The sequence below is a fragment of the Pelophylax lessonae genome, assembly GCF_965119305.1.
Source record: "Pelophylax lessonae genome assembly, chromosome: 1".
Classification (NCBI taxonomy): domain Eukaryota; kingdom Metazoa; phylum Chordata; class Amphibia; order Anura; family Ranidae; genus Pelophylax; species Pelophylax lessonae.
The window spans coordinates 82,797,700-82,818,457 of NC_138768.1; the positions used below are offsets into that span (position 1 = coordinate 82,797,700).

The window sequence follows — 20,758 nt, forward strand, 5'->3', positions numbered from 1 at the left end:
TAGAACATTGTCCAAAACTAAATTACATATGGACAAGGAGATAATAAGCACTTGTAAACCAAGTTATAGGCATACTGTGATTGGGAAATGACATAGCATTTACCCTATTACCAAAAGCTGGAGACATGGTTGCATACAGACAGAACTAAAATGATAGGTTAGTAGGAGTCAGAAAACACAATACCCACAAGTATAACAAACAATACAAGGGCTTAGCACTGTGCCACTCAGGAGTATATACTAAGGACATTACAGTAATATTATTATCATCAACAATTTCAGTATTCTGTGCTGTGTCCTCAGTGCTCATTCTAGAAGGAAGCAGGAAAAAGACGTGTCTTTTGTCCCCAAGAAAACACCATCATAAAGGTTAGACATAGTTTGCCTCAAGACAAGCTTTGCCTTTCCGGCCCTGTTCACACCTGAGCGTTTTTCAGCTCGTAAACTGCTCATCTCTAAAGTCTCAAAATACCCAACAAGCAAGATCTCATTCATTTCAGTGGCCCCTGTTCACATATGAGCGTTTTGTCGCCTGAAGCAAAACGCCTGAAGCTCAAAAAAGTACATGAGCTTCTCTTTTTGGCAAATTACAAGTGTTTTTGTTAGATGTCAATTCCTGTCTCCAAGCACTTGCATAAAACGCCTGAAAAACGACAAAAAAACACCTGAAAAACACGCCTGAATAATGATACGCCCAGGGGTGAATGGAGCCTCCATGTAAATGCCCTCTATGCTGTTTTCTTGAATAACCCATAACAGTTCTATGTGTGACCAGTAGAGGGAGACAATCCATTCTGCAAGTATTAGCTTCAACATGTGAATATAGCATCAACATATACAGTATTACTGCTGAACTCCAAGCAACAGCTAAACACACAGATTGTGCTATTGCAGACGGGCGCCTAAAAAATTTCATGTTTTTGGCATCTAGGCGTTTTTTTTTTTTTTTTTAATTACTGACCTAAATGCAGTCTATTGTTTTTAATGGGCTTGTACACACAAGAGTGTACATTTGTGCGGCGTACAGATCAGTTCAGTATTTTAAGGCATGTGCACCTCACCTCCTTGATTAAAAAAAAAAAAGCTAGTAGAGTTGTTACACATGTGTACACATACGCTCATATACACATGTACTATCCAGCCCACCCTTGTGTTTTTATGCAGGAACTTTCTGCCAGGAATATCTGAGGTTCATACATCAGCAGTGTGTGCAAGAACCCAGAAAATACATATATGGTAGTTTTTTATATTACTTACACAGCCCTGCCACACAACACAGCAAGACAGACATATCAACTTACAATAAAAGAACACAGTGCTTTCTCCACCACAGCTTTCTCAGTGAAAGAGCAGCAGCAGACCAATGAGATTATCCCTCTGTTCACTGTGCTCTCTCCTCCTACCAGCATGCTACTTTTCAGAATATTTGCATGCAGCCAACCTGAGTGACTTTTAGTCCTGCCCCTCCCTGTTCTAGTCTGAATTGTACTGTATAGAGGACTGAAAACGTCAAACTCAGGTATTTATACTAGTTGCATTTAAAAAGACTACAAATAATGATTTGTTAAAGTGGTTCTAAAGGTAAAAGTTTTTTTTAAAAAAAAATACAATCTGTGGGGACATTATTTGCACCATTTTTTCATTACTTAGCATGTTACTGACCTAGAACAAGGATGCAGGTTGGGAGAACAGCATACATGCGTGGGAACAGCATTACAGGAGAGGGCAGAGAGAGAAACAAAAAACTTCCTTCCTGTGCAGAGTATACAAACACATCTAAACACACAGAAGCCAGTATATAACTACAACGACTTCTATAGTTCAGAGTGCATAGTACATGCTGTAGAACTTTGAACAGCAGTCAGAAAATTGCCAGTGAACTTGGGCTCCAGTTGCCATTTTGGGTGAGCCTCAGATTAGAAAGATGGCTTCCACATGGCCTGAGTCCCCCGCAGCATATTAATAGGTTCCTGGGCTATTCAGTGTATCAGTGGGCTTACACAATCTACAGTGCCTTGAAAAAATAATCATACCCCTTGAAATTTTACATGTTACATGTTACAACCAAAAAAGTAAATGTATTTTTTTGGCATTTTATGTGATAGACCAACACAAAGTGGCACATAATTGTGAAGCAAAAGGAAAATGATAAATGGTTTTCAAAATCTTTTACAAATAAATATCTGAAAAGTGTGGCATGCATTTGTATTCAGCCCCCTTTACACTGATACCCCTAACTGAAATTTAGTGGAACCAATTGCCTTCAAAAGTCACCTAATTAGTAAATACAGTCCACCTGTGTGTAATTTAATCTCAGTATAAATGCAACTGTTCTGTGAAGCCCTCAGAGGTTTGTTAGAGAACCTTAGTGAACAAACAGCATCGTGAAGGCCAAGGAAAACACGAGACAGGTCAGAGATAAAGTTGTGGAGAAGTTTAAAGCAGGGTATGGTTATAAAAAAATATCCAAAGGTTTGAACATCTCACGGAGCACTGTTCATCCCATCATCACAAAATGGAAAGAGTATGGCACAACTGCAAAGCTACCAAGACATGGCCGTCCACCTAAACTGACAGGCTGGGCAAGGAGAACATTAATCAGAGAAGCAGCCAAGAGGTCCATGGTAACTCTGGAGGAGCTGCAGAGATCCACAGCTCAGGTGGGAGAATCTGTCCACAGGACAACTATTAGTAATGCACCCTGCAAATCTTGCCTTTATGGCAAGATTTAAGAGTGGTATTTAAGAGTGGTATGAAGAAAACCATAAAGAAGTCCCCGTTTGCAGTTTACAAAAAGCCATGTGGGGGACACAGCAAGCATGTGGAAGAAGGTGCTCTGGTCAGATGAGACCAAAATTTAACTTTTGGCCTAAAAGTAAAACGCTATGTGTAACGGAAAACTAACACCGCACATTACCCTGAACACACCATCCCCGCCGTGAAACTTGGTGGTGGCAGCATCATGTTGTGGGGATGCTTTTCTTCAGCATGGACAGGGGAGCTGGTCAGAGTTGATGGGAAGATGGATGGAGCCAAATACAGGGCAATCTTAGAAGAAAACCTGTTAGAATCTACAAAAGACTTGAGACTGGAGTGGAGGTTCACCTTCCAACAGGAAAACGACCCTAAACATACAGCCAGGGCTACAATGGAATGGTTTCGAATTAAAGCATATTCATGTGTTAGAATGTCCCAGTCAAAGTCCAGACCTAAGTTCAATTGAGAATCTGTGGTAAGACTTGAAAATTGCTGTTCACAGATGCTCTCCATCCTATCTGACAGAGCTTGAGCTATTTTGCAAAGAAGAATGGGCAAAAATGTCACTCTATATGTGCAAAGCTGGTAGAGACATCCCCAAAAAGACTTGCAGCTGTAATTGCAGTGAAAGGTGGTTCTACAAAGTATTGACACGGGGGGCTGAATATAAATTCACGCCACACTTTTCACATATTCATTTGTAAACAATTTTGAAAACCATTTATAATTTTCCTTCCACTTCGCAGTTATGTGTCACTCTGTGTTGGTTTATCACATAAAATCCCAATAAAATACATTTACGTTTTTGGTTGTAACATGACAAAATGTGGAAAATTTCAGGGGGTATGAATACATTTTCAAGGCACTGTAGTCACCTTAGTTTATAGGGATCTTAGCAATTCATTATTCATCATTACAATCTTTACACCAGGAAAAGGCTGTTGAGACCTCAGCATCCGGTCAGGCACAGTGTAGAGCGCGTTTTTTAACTTGTTTTAACTGCTATTGATTTACATGACTGTAAAAGTCAGCGAGCTCTACCCTAGCTATCTACATGTGTTACTGAATCTCCCTGCTTAATTACAGTGAGCAGTTTTACGGTCACTGTAAAAAAAGACTGTCAATAAGATACGGCTGTAATTAAAATGAATGGAGATGTTTCCTACATATATAACACAAGTTAACAAAAACACATCAAGCTCCACTGATTTTCTTCTTTCAATGTGTTAATTAGCACTTGGGAAGTGACCCAGCCTTTTTACTCCAAGCATAACAAATCAGCCGGCTAATAAGCTAAGGAGAAAGGGCAGAGCAACATAAATTTCAGTTTGCTTTAAGGATGAGTCTATTTTCCAATAACTAAGGACCAATTGGCCCTCCTTACCCTCCTCGTCTAAAGTATACAACATAGATCTCAAAATTAGACATTCATTGGATTCTTAGCCTTGCAGCTCACACCGGCAGTGTTGCACTCTACTGAGAGGTGGCTGGTTGTAAAGTATCAAGCAAGTGTGGCTCAGGACCATAGTGCTTTAGGGGATTCTGACTCCCTGCTCGACACAGGATATGGTTGTAAAAAAATCATATATAAGGGAACTGTGATCATTATACAATTCGTGACAAACTCACTCAGGACAGAGGCTTTTGGAGGGGACTGCAGGCTAGCCTCTTGCCTACTGACTATGGGCCATTGCTTTTAAAGGAACACTACTCTTTGTGAGGTATATGCTGGGGGGGCCTTGGAGTAACGTTACTTTGGATTCAAGTCCATTTCTTCCCAAGACACACAGACTCTGGGACTCTAGGCCCGGTAACCATGTAAAAGGCCTAGATATCAATAAGGACTGTCCACACAGTCAGACTCAAATCATCAGCTCAACCACCAGTCTTACACACATTGTTAATTGTGATAATTAACTCACCTATTGTCTACTGTGGGGATGTGTTTATGTTTGTAATAATGTGTATTGCACTTTATGAACTCAATGCCGGCAGTCTGCCCTGGAGTGAGATCCTGATTAATCAAAGCATTGTCTGGGTGTAGATTCCCATTCCCCTATTGTTTCTGTCTGGTGGCTAATTTGATTAACTCTTGGAGGATCTTTTATGATGGGATTAGCCTTGTGTCAGCTGTACCTTGTTATCTAAACCAGTGTTTCTCAACTCCGGTCCTTAAGGACGCACTAACAGGACAGGTTTGGAAGAAAAATTAAATACATCACAGGTGATATCATTTGCTGCTCAGTGATTGCAGTATTCTAGTCTGCATCTCCCCAAGGTAATACTTAAAATCTGGCCTGTTAGTTGTCCCTGAGGACCGGAGTTGAAAAACACTGATCTAAACTATTGTGTGATGTTTTGTGTAAATATTTGGGTCATTGTTCATGTAGTGACAGACATACTTCTCAAGTGTATAGAACACCTGTATTCTTGTTCAATAAACAGTTCTAATTCTGGTTTGCTCCAAAACTGGTATTGCCTAGTTATTGGGCTAACTATAGCCAGATTCACGGGTCTCGTGTTCCAGAGCTTAGGAAGTAGCTTCTTGGCAGAGATACCCAGTCAAGCTGTCTGGAGTCCGTCACACACTTTTTTGTGTCTTATTTATGCATCTGCTTGCATAGTACATTTAAACTTCTCAGAAAAAAAAACATATCAGTTCCTGTGCCTGAAGTAATTTACAGCAAAATGGACCAACCACAGTCATACACCCTATAGCCAATTGTAATAGGGGACAGATCACCTAAACGTACTTTGGCCAAATGTGTGCGGGCACCCATCAATCACACCTATATGAGCTTATTTATTTATTTCAGGTTCTTATATAGTGCTATCAATTTATCCATCCCTTTACATATTTATTATACATTCATGTCAGTCCCTGACAGGAGTCAATTAACCTTCCAGCATGTCTTTGGAGTGTGGGAGGAAACTGGAATACCCTGAGGAAACCCACACAGGCACAGGGAGAACATGCAAACTCCAGGCAGGTAGTGACATAGTTGGGATTCGAAAACAACGACCCTAGTGCTGCCAAGTGAAAGCGCAAACGGCTTAGCCACTGAGCTGCCCCCAAAACTAATAATATGGGAATGACCAGCTTTTAATCTTCCGGGAAGGTTCTGTACAATATTTTGGAGTGTGTCTGTGGGAATTTGTGCCCATTCAGCCAAAAGAGTGTTTGTGAGATCAGGTACTGATGTTGGATGAGAAGACCTGGCTCACAATTTGTGTTAAAATTTATTCCAAAGGTGTTCAGTAGGGTTGAAGTCAGGTCTTTGTGCAGGCCAAATGAGTTTCTCCACAACTCATTAAACCATGTCTTTATGGAGCTGGCTTCTTACACAGGGGCACAGTCACGCTGGAACATAAAACGATCTTCCCCAAACTGTTGCCACAAGGTTAGAAGTGCACAACTGTCTAAAATGTCTGTGTATGCCTTAGCATTTACAGTACCCTTCATTGGAAACACCTGAAGTCAACAATTGGGAGGGGAAGGAGGGGCTCCACAAACTTCTGGCCATAAAGTGTAGATTGTTTTGGATGCACTGCCAGAATAAACTCTGTAAAGGCCCCTAGCAGTCAAAACATTTGGGCCCCAGCCACAGGTTTCTGATGGTTTCTTGTGTGTGCTTTAGTGGGACAACAATGAACTAAGTATGCACGTCAGCCTCTGGAGATGACCAACACTACTGTACATTACACATACGTAGGTTGCACCAAACTTTTTTACTAACTGACAGCTGAAAGAAGATGAGCTTTTAAGAGACAAACTGTAATGTGAACCTGATGTCTATGGTTTATGTAATTTAGGTTGTTATTGGGTACATTACATTAATACAGCATTTTCTCTATAGAGTCTTTAATGTAAAGTTTTATTTCTTTGAGTTGATTCATTTTTTCATCTTTGTAAACAATTTTGGAAAGCTTCATTCTAATTTTCTTTCAAGATCAAATCGATGTTATTTTGATCCGTTGTCGCAAGGCCCCTTAATCGCATGGGGCCCATAGACTGGAGCCTATTCTGTCTATTTGGTAATCCGGTAGGGAGAAAAAAAGGGGGGGGGGGCGGGGAGAAAAAGCTGCAGCCACCAATCTAGCAACACAAAGGAACTTTCAGGAGTGGGTATGCCGTTCCTTCAGAGCTCATGCGCCGGTGAGGTCACCAGCCGTTGCTCGCTAGAATATCTCCAACACGGTGCACATTCAGGAGATATTCATTTTACCTATAGGTAAGTGGTAAAAAGAAAATCATCCTGTTTACTACCACTTTAATGTATAGTGCCTTGAAAAAGTTTTCACACCCCTTGAAATTTTACACATTTTGTCATGGTACAATCAAAAACGTAAATGTATTTTATTGGGATTTTATGTGGTAGACCAACACAAAGTGGTACACAATTGTAAAATGGAAGGAAAATGATAATTTTTTTTCAAAATTGTTTAGAAATAAATATGTGAAAAGTGTTGCGTGCATTTTTATTTACTTGCCCCCCCCCCCCCCCTCCAAGTCAATACTTTGTAGAACCACCTTTCACTGCAATTACAGCTGCAACTCTTTTTGGGGATGTCTCTACCAGCTTTGCAAATCTAGAGAGTGAAATGTTTGCCCATTCTTCTTTGCAAAATAGCTCAAGCTCTGTCAGATTGGATGGAGAATGTCTGTCAACAGCAATTCCACAGATTCTCAATTGGATTTAGGTCTGGACTTTGACTGGGCCATTCTAACACATGAATATGCTTTGATCTAAACCATTCCATTGTAGCTCTGGCTGTATGTTTAGGGTTGTTGTCCTGCTAGAACTTAAGCCTCTGCCCCAGTCTCAAGTCTTTAGCAGACTCTAACAGGTTTTTTTCTAAGATTGCCCTGTATTTGGCTTCATCCATCTTCCCATTAACTCTGACTAACTTACCTGTCCCTGCTGAAGAAAAGCATCCCCACAACATGATGTTGCTAACACCATGTTTCACGGTAGGGATGATGTGCTTAGGGTGATGTGCAGTGTTAGTTTTCCGCCATACATTATGTTTTGCTTTTAGGCCTTAAGGTTCATTGTTGGTCTCATCTGATCAGAGCACCTTCTTCCACAGGTTTGCTGTGTCCCTCACATGGCTTCTCGCAAACTGCAACTTGGACTTCTTTTTTTCAACAATGGCTTTCTTCTTGTCACTCTTCCATAAAGGGCAGATTTGTAGAGTGCACGGCTAATAGTTGTCCTGTGGACAGATTCTCCCACCTGAGTTGTGGATCTCTGCAGCTCCTCCAGAGTTACCATGGACCTCTTTGCTGCTTCTCTGATTAATGCTCTCCTTGCCCGGCCTGTCAGTTTAGGTGGATGGCCATGTCTTGGTAGGTTTGCAGCTGTGTCATACTCTTTCCATTTTCGGATGATGGATTGAACAGTGCTCCGTGAGCTTGGTATATTTTTATTATAACCATAATCCAAATGCACGCCTCACTTTTCAGATATTTATTTGTAAAAAAAAATAAAACCATTTATGGTTTTTCTTCAATTACACAATTATGTGCCAGTTTGTGTTGGTCTAACACAGGGGTATTGATTAAAAATTCACCGAGGTCCGGTCCAAATATCATGTCGGTACCCGTGACGTCTTTTCACATGTGCCAATCAGCATGTTGCCGCAGCACCATTCGGCTTGGTTCTGCCCGATTTTGGAAAAAAAAGGTCAAGGACTTCTTTCTCTATGTTTCTCGCGGGTAGTTTAGCCCGTTAAAATGGGCTGACACACCCACGATGTGTGCGCCACATGCCCAGATCTGGACCCATTCTTACATCAGTGTCATCAGTCCCCACTGCACATCACAGTCCACTCCCCCCACATCAAGACCCCCTCTTGATAAGTGTCCTCAGGTCCCCCTTTACATCACCCCCCTCCACTACTTTCACAGTAATGTTCTCACACTTCCTTGTCATCAACCCCCCGACAGTACTATCCTCTGTCCCTATTTACATCATCCCCCCCCTACATTACTGTCCTCGGTCCCTCAATCCCCCCCCCCCAATACAGTCCACAGCTACCCCGCATTACTGTCCTCAGACCCTTTCACATGACTGTGCTTATTGCTCCCGACATTACATTTCTTATTCCACCCACATTACAGTCCTCAGTGTCCCCCAATTTAATGCCCCCCCTCACACAAACACACATTACAGTCCTCAGTCCCCCACTTTAATATCCTCAGCTCTCTCAACATTACAATCATTAGCCCTCCCCCCACATTACAATCCTCAGCCCCCCACATTACAGTCCTCAGCCCCCCCCCACTATATTGTTCTCAGTTCCCCCCACATCACAGTCCTCAGGGCCCCACTTTAATGTCCCTAGCCCCCCCCCCACACACTATTATGTCCTCAGCCCAGCACATCACAGTCCCCAGCCTCCCCACTTTAATCTCCTCAGTCCCCCCCACATTGCCGTCCTCAGCCCCCCACTTTAATGTCCTAACCTCCCACATTACAGTGCTTAGTCCCCCACTTTAATGTCCTAACCCCCCCCATTACAGTACTTAGTCCCCCACTTTAATGTCCTAGCCCCCCCACATTACAGTACTTAGTCCGCCACTTTAATGTCCTAACCCCCCACATGACAGTACTTAGTCCCCCACTTTAATGTCCTCAGCCCCCCCCCCCCCCCCACACACACACATCACAGTCCTGAGCCCCCACTTTAATGGTCTAATCCCCTTCCCACATTACAATCCTCAGTCCCCCACTGTAATGTCCTCAAAACACACACACACATCACAGTCCTCAGCTCTTCCACTTCACTGTCCTCAGTACACACATTCCTAATTTTCAGCTTTTCAAACTAGTGTCCTCACTCCCTGTGACTTCACCCCCTCCCTCTATGTCTTACCTTGCTTACACAGATCGAAGAATGGAGGGAGGCACAGGCACAGCATATCTGGATGGAGGGGGGTGTTGCAAGATCATTATTGGTTGCTAGGACCGCCCTTTATCCTAGCAGCCAATCACCTGCTTGTTAACCTCGGGCAGCTCCGCCATCCATCCCGAACTGTCCTGCCTCCTGCTGTCTCCTCTGTGAGGATTACAGAGCGACGCAGGGGAAGAAAAGGCTGCTAAATAGCGTTACCGCATCGGTCCGAATGGAAATGTGACGTGGTCCGCCATTTAGTGATCTCCAGCCTAACACATAAAATCCCAATAAAATACTGTACATCTACATTTTTGGTTGTAACATGACAAAATGTGTAATAATTTCAAGGGGTATAAATACTTTTTCAAGGCACTGTAGCTACAGACTATTCTCAAAGATTCTGCTCAATTCATAACCCATTGGTAGCTCTTTTTTTGGGTTTCTGCTCCTTTAACAACAGAATTTTGTACTAAAAAATAACACCAAAATAAATCCTCTGATGATTATCTCATGCATTTTCTACTTTGAATTATTCAAAGCTGTTAACTTTTCTAGTTGAATTATTGATAAGCTTGTTCCCTCTTTTAAAGATGTGACATCCACATTGGCAAACTCTCAGTACTCTGGAAACTTTGAATTATAAGCTCTTCAAGTCGAACTTTGGACAGATATAAAAAAGAAAAAATACCATTTAATCCAGCCATGTATTCATTAAAAAATCATTAAAAATATTTTGTATAGAAGTTTACATATTTGTATGTGCAAAAGTATTAGCCTCCTGAAATAGCCTATAAAGCCGCATTCACACTAGGGGAGGGAGGGTCAGCATTGGGCTTATAGTGTGGAACAGGACAGCAGAGTGATTGGCTCATCATTGTGCTGCTGCCCCTTAGACGTCCAATCACAACCTGCCCTGCTTAAGGGATAGCTAAACCCAAAAAACAAAAATGTATTGCAGCTTGCCAATCCTTAGATGTGGTGGCTGCATTTGTTTACTTTTTTTTTTTTTTTTTTTTAGGGCTGAAAACAATTCTCGCAGAAATGCAGTGCCTTTGTCACTTTCTGCTAGCTGAATGGGAAGTATAAAACAATGTAATCTTTCTTCAGTGAACTACAAATCTTATCAATCCTCATGTTACATAGTTAGTCAGGTTGAAAAAAAATACATGCCCATCTAGTTCAACCAATAAAAAATAAATATATAAACGGAAGAAACACAGAGAAAACTTCCATATACAGAAACCTATACCCAGAGTTAACAAAAGGAAGCAAAAACAAATACCCCATATAAAGCATGGCCCAATTTTCTCCATCAGGGGAAAAATAAATTCAATCCTGATCCCCCCCCGTAGGCAATCAGATATTCCTTAGAGATGGCAATGAACAAAAAAAGACATGTCTGAACGCTTTGATGTAGGCTACAGGGCCTCCGCTAGCCTAGCCTAAGCATGGAAGCATGGTGTTCCTATCTTTGGTACAAAAAATTTGGTTTAGTTTTCCAGAATCCTTTTTATGGTATTTTTTTTTCCTTCAAGAACAATATACGCATAACAGTTCTGCATTACCGCATGTGCAAGTATAATCTTTACAATACCTACAGTAAATGGACGACCCCAACCACTGAACTTTGTGCCTCCTGTATATCTCCATTCTAACCCTCCGGGTGGAGTTGGTTGTGGATTGCCACATTAATATTGCTTAGTCATGGTATGATCAGAATATGATGGTTTTGTCTTTTTCAAATGTAACATCATTGCTTGATATTCATTTATACAATATTGTTTGTATGAACCTTTTTTTTTTTAATTATTGGAAAAGTAAAACAGCCATGTTTGAAGTCCAGTCTGGGTGGCAAACATGGCTCCTTCCATGGATACAGTGTGAATGAGGGTAGCTGTTCTAGGACAAGAATTGTGTTGAATGTAGGATCACCAGGTGAAAATAAAGAAAAATAAAGCTAGAAAAAAATAAAACTAAGGCCTCTTTCACACGAGCGCCTTCGTTTTGCAGAATCCCCCTGCTCGTGGGGGGGATCACTCCACTGCTCCCCGCTGAGCAGGCAGATAAGAAGGCCATCTCCACTCACTGTGCAGAGCGGACACGGACACAGCCTGTTCTCCTCTATGGGGAAATCGGTTGAAAATGGACCGCCTGTCTATTTTTATCCAATCCTATCCAATCCGATCTAAAATAAGGATGGAAAATAGGACCACTATTCGTCTGGATTTTGCAGACAGGGTCGAATTAGATAGTGGCGGATGTCAGCTGACATCCGCCGCTCCATAGTGGAGACTGCAAGGTCTGATCAGGTCCACCTGAAAAACTGACGGGCAGATCTGATCGAACAGCCTGTGGGAAAGAGCCTAATGCAGCTGAGAGCCGGAGTCAGCTGTCCCATCCAGTCTCCTGCCCGGCACTTCAGTGAGCACTGAAGGGAGCATAACAGTCACTCCTCTCTTCTCTGAGTAGACTGAGATATCATGGGATCACTTAGAGCCGACGTGGGGCAGCTGCAGCGCTAGACAGTGACGCTGCAGCATAGAGGTGAGCATGGATGATTATTTTTTGTAAACACCCCAAAATTCTCCTTTAAGCTTCATAATATCAATTCTCTGTTAGAAGAGCTTGCTCTTAACAGTGACACAGAGAAAACAGCATAAGTTGTCAAATGAACTGAAGCCTGCCATAGACGGTTCGAATCTCGTTTCTAGATTCAAACCATGTATGGGCAGGCTAAATGCACCCAAGTTGATGAACCTGGGTACAACCAGCCTGTTGGATTTTACATGCGAATATTGCTAGTGGTTCTTGGCTCTTTCATAGAGCCTTCTCTACTATCCTTTGCTCTAATGAAGCACCAAATTCATCCATTCCCCAGCACCCCTAAAGTGACATTAAAGGCAAAATGTATTAAAAAAAAAAAAAAAAAAAAAAAACCCCAAACATGTCATACTTAGTGCCGGTTCACATATGTGCGGCTTGCGAGATCGCATGTAATTCGGAGCGCACTGCTCCTTCATTACATGCGATCTCCTGTGCAGATGCGAATTCAGCCATACAGTTTGCATGGCTGAATTTGCACTCTATCCGCACCAAAGACGCACAGGACCCTTTTTTTCAGCCGCATCAGGATCGGATCGGATCGCACAGTGGTTCACACTTGTGCGATCCGATCCTGTGCGAACTGTCAGATCGCACTGTGATATGCAATCAAACTGGGGGTGTCCTTAACATTTAATTGACACCCCCTGCGTATCGCATATGGCAGTGTGAACTGCCAGAGGTGCGGATGCGATGTGGGAACAGGCTGCGAATTCGCAGCCTTCCCGCATCGCACAAGTGTGAACCGGCACTTACCTACTCTGTGCAGTGGTTTTGCACAGAGCAGCCCCCATCTTCCTCTTCTGGGGACCCACGCCGGTACTCCTGACCCCGCCCTCCTTTCGAGTGTACCCAGGGCAAGCAGCTTGCAATGGGAGCACCCAAGCAGGCCTGCTCCGGAGCCACTGCTCTGTGTGTCCATTCAGACATGGAACCGTGGCTTCTCCCGCCATACTTATTGGAAGTTTGGCTGTGATTGACAGCAGCAGGAGCCAAAAAGCAGGGAGAGAGCCGATGCCCTCATGCACATCACTGGATAGAGAGGGAGTTTAGGTAAGTATTGGGGGGGGGGGGGACTGCTACACACAGAAGGTTTTTTTACCTTCATGCAGTAAAAAACCTTCAGCCTTTCGAACCACTTTAAGTGAGGATCTTTCTGTGTGCAGGAACTGAAGCCATCTGAGATAGTAGAGAAGGGGCCCTGACATGAAGCAATAGCTACACATATGTAATAAATGCACAAGGAGAGATGCTTCTCAATGTAAACACACATATAATTATAGTCAGTGGGAACCTGGTTTAAAATAGTTGCATTATTAAAATTCCCCAAATAGCACGTGGTGCAAATATAGCATATCATGTGGCATCAGCTGTGTTTTCATGTAAGACAAAGTAGTGGGTGTCTGAACAGGTGTTAGCTAAGGTTAAATACCGCTTACAAAGTGCTCTTTATTAGTAGATATGTATTTGGCACTGATTCTTCTCCTTACTGATCAAATCTATTACTGGTGAGACACGTACCTTCTTCTTGTCTTCATCTTCCCTTTTCTTTATGTTATAGATGACCTGGAAGAGATCTTTGAGATCCACCACTAGAGGTTCAGCCTAAAGCAAAACATAGACGAGTTCTATTTAGAAGATAAAATGGTAAATGATATGCCTGGGATGGGCAGGATACATGTATACAGTTGGCATTCAGAATTTTTCAAAGGTTATGTCGTTTTGATGCCGTTTTTTTGTGTTTTCCTTTACTTATCTTGGTAGTTTTTGTAAAAAAAAAAAAAGATTTCCTTTTTTTTGTTTTAAACTTTTTCATGTGTTGTACTAGAGACATTATTGTGGTGTCAAAATAAAGATGACAAACTGCAGAATTGGAACTTTACATTTATAGGAACACTTGCTATTTTAAAACGATCACTGGTCAAAATGAGTAAAAGTGTATTTTTCCATTCCATTCCAGCCTACTCCCTCCCTCCTCCTCCATGCCCAACCAATAACCATCAAAACACAATGGGGGTTGGATATTACAACTTGATTGATGGAGGCTTCACCTCCCTAGCATTCTAAGACACAGGCTGGAGGGGTGTGACACAGCCTGTGACTGGCAGAAAAATAATAAAAGATTTGATTTCAAATATATACTTGTATGACAATTTAACCACTTAAGCCCCGGAGGATTTGGCTGCTCAAAGACCAGGCCCTATTTTGCGATTCGGCACTGCGTGACTTTAACGGACAATTGCACGGTCGTGCAATGCTGTACCAAAATGAAATTGACGTTGTTTTTTTTCCCCACAAACAGAGCTTTCTTTTGGTGGTATTTGATCACCTGTGCGATTTTTACTTTTTGCGCTATAAACAAAAAAAGAGAGACAATTTTGAAAAAATAACAATATTTTTCACATTTTTTTATATGAAATTCCCCCCAAAAAAATGTAAAAATCAAAATTTTTTAACATTTTAGGCCAATTTGTTTTCTGCTACATATGTTTGGTAAAAGAAATCGCAATAAGCGTATTTTGATTGGTTTGCGCAAAAGTTATTGCGTTTACTAACTACTAAGGGAAAGATTTTTGTAATTTTTATTGTTTTTTTTTTTTAACGAGTAATGTCGGCGATCTACGATTTTTTTTGCGGGACTGCGACATTGCGGCGGACAGATCGGACTCTTGACTGACATTTTTGACTCTTTTGGGGGTACCAGTGACATTACTACAGTAATCAGTGCTATAAATATGCACTGTTACTGTAAAAATGACACTGGCAGGGAAGGGGTTAACATTATAGGTGATCAAGGGGTTAAGTGTGTCCCTAGGGGCGTGCTTCTAACTGTAAAGGGGCGTGGCTAGTGATGTAACCACAGAGACATACGATCCTACATAGCAGGATCGTATGATCTCTGCAGTTACACCAGGGAGAATGACAGGTGGCTTTGTTTACATCAGCTGCCTGCCTTTCTCGCTCTGCACCGGGAGATCGCGGGTGACCGGCAGACATCGGAACCGCCGGTCACTCACGCGGACATGTCAGGGAACAAGCGGGGGTGGGAGCACGCCTCCGGCGGCGCGCGCTCGCCCCCGGCGGCGCGCGCTCGCCCCCCCTAGAGGCCCGTAGACGAGCGACATAGTACTACGTCACTTTGCCTGTACGGGGCTGACTGCCGCAGTAAATAGTCGTGCGGCGGTCGGCAAGTGGTTAAAACAATATATTGATATTAATATTTTATTTTTACTCTGTATTTCAAAGGCTGTTTTTTTCAACATGTGACCAGTAGCAGAGGACTAGAAGCTCCTCCTGCTTATGTTTCCCTGCAGACAGGCTGGGAAAGATCTGGGTCATGTGACCGCTGTATATTGATTAGGAAAAAAGGTACTTAGATGTTTGTTTTTTTATTAGAATTACAGTGCCATAATCCACATAGATAAATAGAAGGGCCAATGTAAATCAAACAGTGTGTGTTTAGTATCACTTTAAAGAGACAACAAAGCGAGGCTTCTACTGGACTTTAAACTTGCAGCAATGAACATTTTTAAATAAGCAGCAAAAGGAAATATATCTACCATAGGAAATACATGCAAAGACCTATTTATGTAGTAGTGTTTCCATTTTGAAGTGTGTTATAATCTTCAAAAAAATGCTAACCAGTTAATACACAATAATACACTTTATTGCATTTAGCCTCGCACACCATCAGTATTGTTTTACAGCTAAATTCCATCATCTTCTCAGTGCAATTAAACTCCATGCAATCATACCTGCTGTGATGTTTTGATGGCAAAAAACTGATGTTGTCCTTCAGCACCACAAACATATCCAAAAGCCCGATTGTCTGTCACATCTCGGGCAATAAAGGAAATCTTGTTAACTGGGTGTTCATGCTCGATTACCTACAATGGGATTAAAAACAAACACAGGTAATTCTTTTTTTTGCAAATTTTACAACCTGTTTGTTAGGTGAATGGCACACATCAAAACATAAAGCTAAAAATGAGACTAAAATCCTACAATGATAATGATACAGGCAATAAAGAACAATTTGGGTCATCCACCCAATACAGAGCAGTGTTACAGCCCAGAAGGGCCTTTTTCAAGCAATGGCCCTGTGTTAGTCTATAAAGTAAACCTGCGCCCAGACTACATATTCTGACCAAGCACTAAAAGCACCTTAAAACAAGTCCTCACCTCTGAAGCTATAAGCATTGTTGAGAAATGTATCTTCCACACAGGGCTGGCCCTACCATGGGTCCCGCTGGGTCCATTGGACCCATGCAGTACTTTGAGAGGCGTGGCAAATTGACTCCCAGGTTTTTTTTTCCAGCAGACTTGTGTGTCATCAGTTTGCAGCGCATTACGGGCAGCATTTCCCCATCTTATACTGCCGCCCGTAGTGCAAACTGATGGATAAGAGGTGGCGGAGCGTCTCCTCCGGGGAACATCCCTCACGTGATCGTGATGTGCACAATCACGTCAGACATCAGGGCACTCCATCTCACGCAGGGCAGGCTGGATCTTCTAGGGCAGTGGGCACAGCAGACACAGGAGTGACAGGAGGACAGACAGTTGACGTTTGGCGGACTGGTCTGGTAGAGATTTATGGAAGATAACAGCATGTATAATATTTTCTAAATGTTATATTTATATAAAATAATGGATGTGGGGGCCTTTTGGTGGTTCGTGATTTTTTATTGGGGGGGCAGCATTTCATTCTTGGACCCAGGCAGCAGAATGTCTTGGGCCTGCCCTTCTTCCACATTCACAGAGGTACTGAATACATAGATCCTCCCCTCTCTTTTCCCATAGCAGCAGTGACTTGGCAGCCTGCCAACCTTCTAATGGTAAGCCGGTGTTCTGCCGAAAACTCCAACTCTCCAAAATCTCCAACCACGCTACTTCCGGTGACTCTCCAGCAGCAATAATTGGAGATTTTGACTAGTTGGTATTTTCACAGAACATATACACTATGGTAAACTACCAGTTGCCTGTTTTGACAAACACCGGGTAAGAAGGAAAAAAAGTTGTCTCCGCCTTGGAGGCAGCCATGTTGTTGGTTACTTGTGGGTGGACTAACATCGTCCATTCATTATAGTGTGTACTGTAGTGTATGCGCTGCCGGTGTTCTGTAAAAACACCAACTGGTCAAAAACTCCAATTATTGATGCTGGAGAGTCACCGGAAGTTACGTGGTTGGAGATTTTGGCGAGTTGGAGTTTTTGGCAGAACACCGGTACTGTAGGCTTTTAGAAACTGAATGAAACTTGACTTTATTGTCTCTTTTGTGGTTCTGGAGGATCAATTACTTCACACTACTTGCAGATATAGACGCCATTAGTGGCTTGTTTTAAAGTCTTTTTTCTGCTTGTTAAACTATGTAAAAACTTTAATGTACATATGTAGACAGGGTTAATGATGGAGGTGGTAGGAACTGCAACCCACTGAGAACACCCTCTTTAGTAGGTTTGTCTAAGCCAGGCCATACATGAAGCAATTTTCTTTCCTGCAACCACGGTTTGATGGAGGAATCCCTCCCGCAGAGCTATTGTGTCGCAGCTGAAATCGCGACTCATCAGACCAGGCAATGTTTTTCCAATCTTCTTTTGTCCAATTTTGGTGGGCCTGTGCAAAATGTAGCCTCAGTTTCCTATTGTTAGCTGACAGAAGTGGCACCGGGTGTGGTCTTCTGCTGCTAAAGCCCATCTGCTTCAAGGTTCAATGTGTTGTGCTTTCAGAGATGGTATTCTGCAAGCCTTGGTTGTAATGAGTGTTTTTTTTGAGTTACTGTTGCCTTTCTATCATCTTAACCACTTCCATACCGAGTCATGTAAAATGATGTCGGCAAAGTGGTTGTCTAGATCCGGGCCGCCGTCATATGACGTCGGCCCGTTCTAGCTGCTACTGCGCGCCCCCGGCGGCGCGATCAGGGATGAGGCTCGTCCCTCGGACATAGCCCATCCCTGATCAAGGTAAACAGCCAATAGAAATTGGCTGTTTACCACGTGATCGGCTGAGTCAATCACAGCCGATCACATGAGTGGCTCCAGCACGAGCCGCTCGTTCTCTCTGCAATGCGCGCCCCCGGGGGCGCGCAGAGCAGCGATCGGGGACGAGGCTCGTCCCTCGGACAGAGTCGATCCCCGATCTAGGTAAAGAGCCAACGAAATTGGCTCTTTACCACGTGACCGGCTGTGTCCAATCACAGCCGGTCACAAATGTCAACAGAGAACACGGTAACTAGCTGTCACCGTGTTCTCCTCCTCACACACTGATCCTGTGTGAGGAGGAGATTGTGGTAACAGCTAGTTACCAACTACAGTGCACCCTAAACACACTGATTGCCCCCCCCCCCAATAAAGAGCACCTGTCACTAGCCCATCAAAGTACCCGAGTACCTGTCACCAGCCCATCAGGTACTCAGATGACAGGTACTTGGGTACTCTGATGGGCTGGTGACAGGTATTCGGGTACTCTGATGACAGGTACTCAGGTACTCTGATGACAGGTACTCAGGTACTCTGATGACAGGTACTCGGGTACTCTGACGGGTACTCTGATGACAGGTACTCGGGTACTCTGATGACGGGTACTCGGGTACTCTGATGACAGGTACTCGGGTACTCTGATGACAGGTACTCGGGTACTCTGATGACGGGTACTCAGGTACTCTGATGACAGGTACTCGGGTACTCTGATGACAGGTACTCGGGTACTTTGAGTACCTGTCAACGGAGTACCCGTCATCAGAGTACCTGAGTACCTGTCACCTACCCATCACAGTACCCGAGTACCTTCCACCTGCTCATCAGAGTACCTGACGCCTGAAGTACCCAAGTACTTGCCGCCTGCTCATCAGTACCCATCACTACTCATCAGTACTCATCAGTACCTATCACGTATCAGTACTGATCATCAGTACTCATCAGTACAGTATCACCTATCACCTATCAGTCAGTGAGTACTACTCATCAGTACCTATCACCTGCCTGTCACCTGCCCATCAGAGTACCCGAGTACCTGTCACCTGCCTATCGGAGTACCCGAGTACCTGCCACCTGCTCATCAGTACCAGAGTACCTGTCACCTGCCCAACAAAGTACCCGAGTACCTGTCACCCTTCATACAGCCACCATGTCCAAGTCCAAAAAGGTTTATATACGTCCTCCGTTTAAACCTAAATACCGGTGTTATGGCAGCAGATAGCTGCCATAACCCTGGTATTTTTTTAAACGGTGGACGGTTGGCTTTCTGATAAGGGTGGTCCCAGCGGCGGATTCGCCGTGGGATCACCCTTCCGGGATGGCGGAAGAGGCGCCCCCCCCCTCCCGACGCGTTCCGGTCCTTTTCCCCGCTTACCGGACCCGCCGGCAGCGGGGAAAACGATCCGGTCCCGAATCCTCACAGACAGGATGTCGAGTGAGGGCAAGCTTGCCCTCACTTGACTCTATGGACTTGGAGGACCGGAGCTACGGAAAATGTTGTTGCCTAGCAACCGGTTTAAAGGTCCTTTTTTTTTTTTTTTTTCATTTTATATTATAATTATTTTATTTTTTTATTTTTTTCTATCTTTTAGTGTACTTGTGAGATCTGAGGACTTTTTGACCCCAGATCTCACAAAAAAGAGGTCCTGTCGTGCCTATTTCTATTACGAAGAATATTTACATTTCTTTTAATAGAAATAAAAATGATCATTTTTTTTTTTTTTTTTTAAACGGTGTAAAAATAAAAAATAATAAATAAAATAAATAGTAAAAAAAAAAAAAAAAATTAAAGCGCCCTGTCCCTGTTAGCTCGCGCGCAGAAGCGAATGCATACAGAAACCCCGCCCACATATGTAAACGGTGTTCAAACCACACATGTGAGGTATCGCCGCGATCGTTAGAGCAAGGGGAATAATTTGAGCCCTAGACCTCCTCTGTAACTCAAAGATGGCAACCTGTAGAAATTTTTAAATTGTCGCCTATGGGGATTTTTAAGTACCAAAGTTTGTCACCATTCCGTGAGCGTGCGCAATTTTGAAACATGACATGTTGGGTATCTATTTACTCGGCGTAACATTATCTTTCACATTATGGAAAAAAATTGGGCTAACTTTACTGGTTTCTTATTTTTTAATTAAAAAAAGTGAATTTTTTCCAAAAAAATTGCGTTTGGAAGACCGCTACGCAAATACGGTGTGATAAAAAATATTGCAATAATCTCCATTTTATTCTCTAGGGTCTCTGCTAAAAAAAAATATATAATGTTTGGGGGTTCTAAGCAGTTTTCTAGCAAAACAACTGATTTTAGCTTGTAAACACCAAATGTCAAAAATAGGCCTAGGCAAGTGGCTAGGATGCATGATGATGCTCCTTGGATGTTAGGCCCCTCTATATGGCTAGGCTGTGAAAAAGTCTCACACATGTGGTATTGCCATACTCAGGAGGAGTGGCAGAATGTATTTTGGGGTGTCATTTTTGCTGTGTACATGCTATGTGTTAGAAATATCCTATAAATTGACAACTTTGTG

At 42.9% G+C, this 20,758-nt stretch overlaps 1 protein-coding gene across 2 annotated transcripts in view; it reads right to left on the reverse strand.

The window, feature by feature from the left end:
* Positions 1–20,758, reverse strand: part of DAB2 (DAB adaptor protein 2) — a gene marked incomplete at its 3' end in the record, with an annotated part of 178,838 nt that overhangs the window by 118,773 nt on the left and 39,307 nt on the right. For both annotated transcript variants that reach the window (XR_014225589.1, XM_082265756.1), the window contains exons 4-5: positions 16,014–16,145; positions 13,780–13,863 (exon numbers count right to left, since the gene is read on the reverse strand). Coding sequence is in view for 1 of the 2 variants with exons in the window: in XM_082265756.1 (XP_082121882.1) it covers positions 13,780–13,863; positions 16,014–16,145 (216 nt within the window). The remainder of the gene's footprint in view (positions 1–13,779; positions 13,864–16,013; positions 16,146–20,758) is intronic.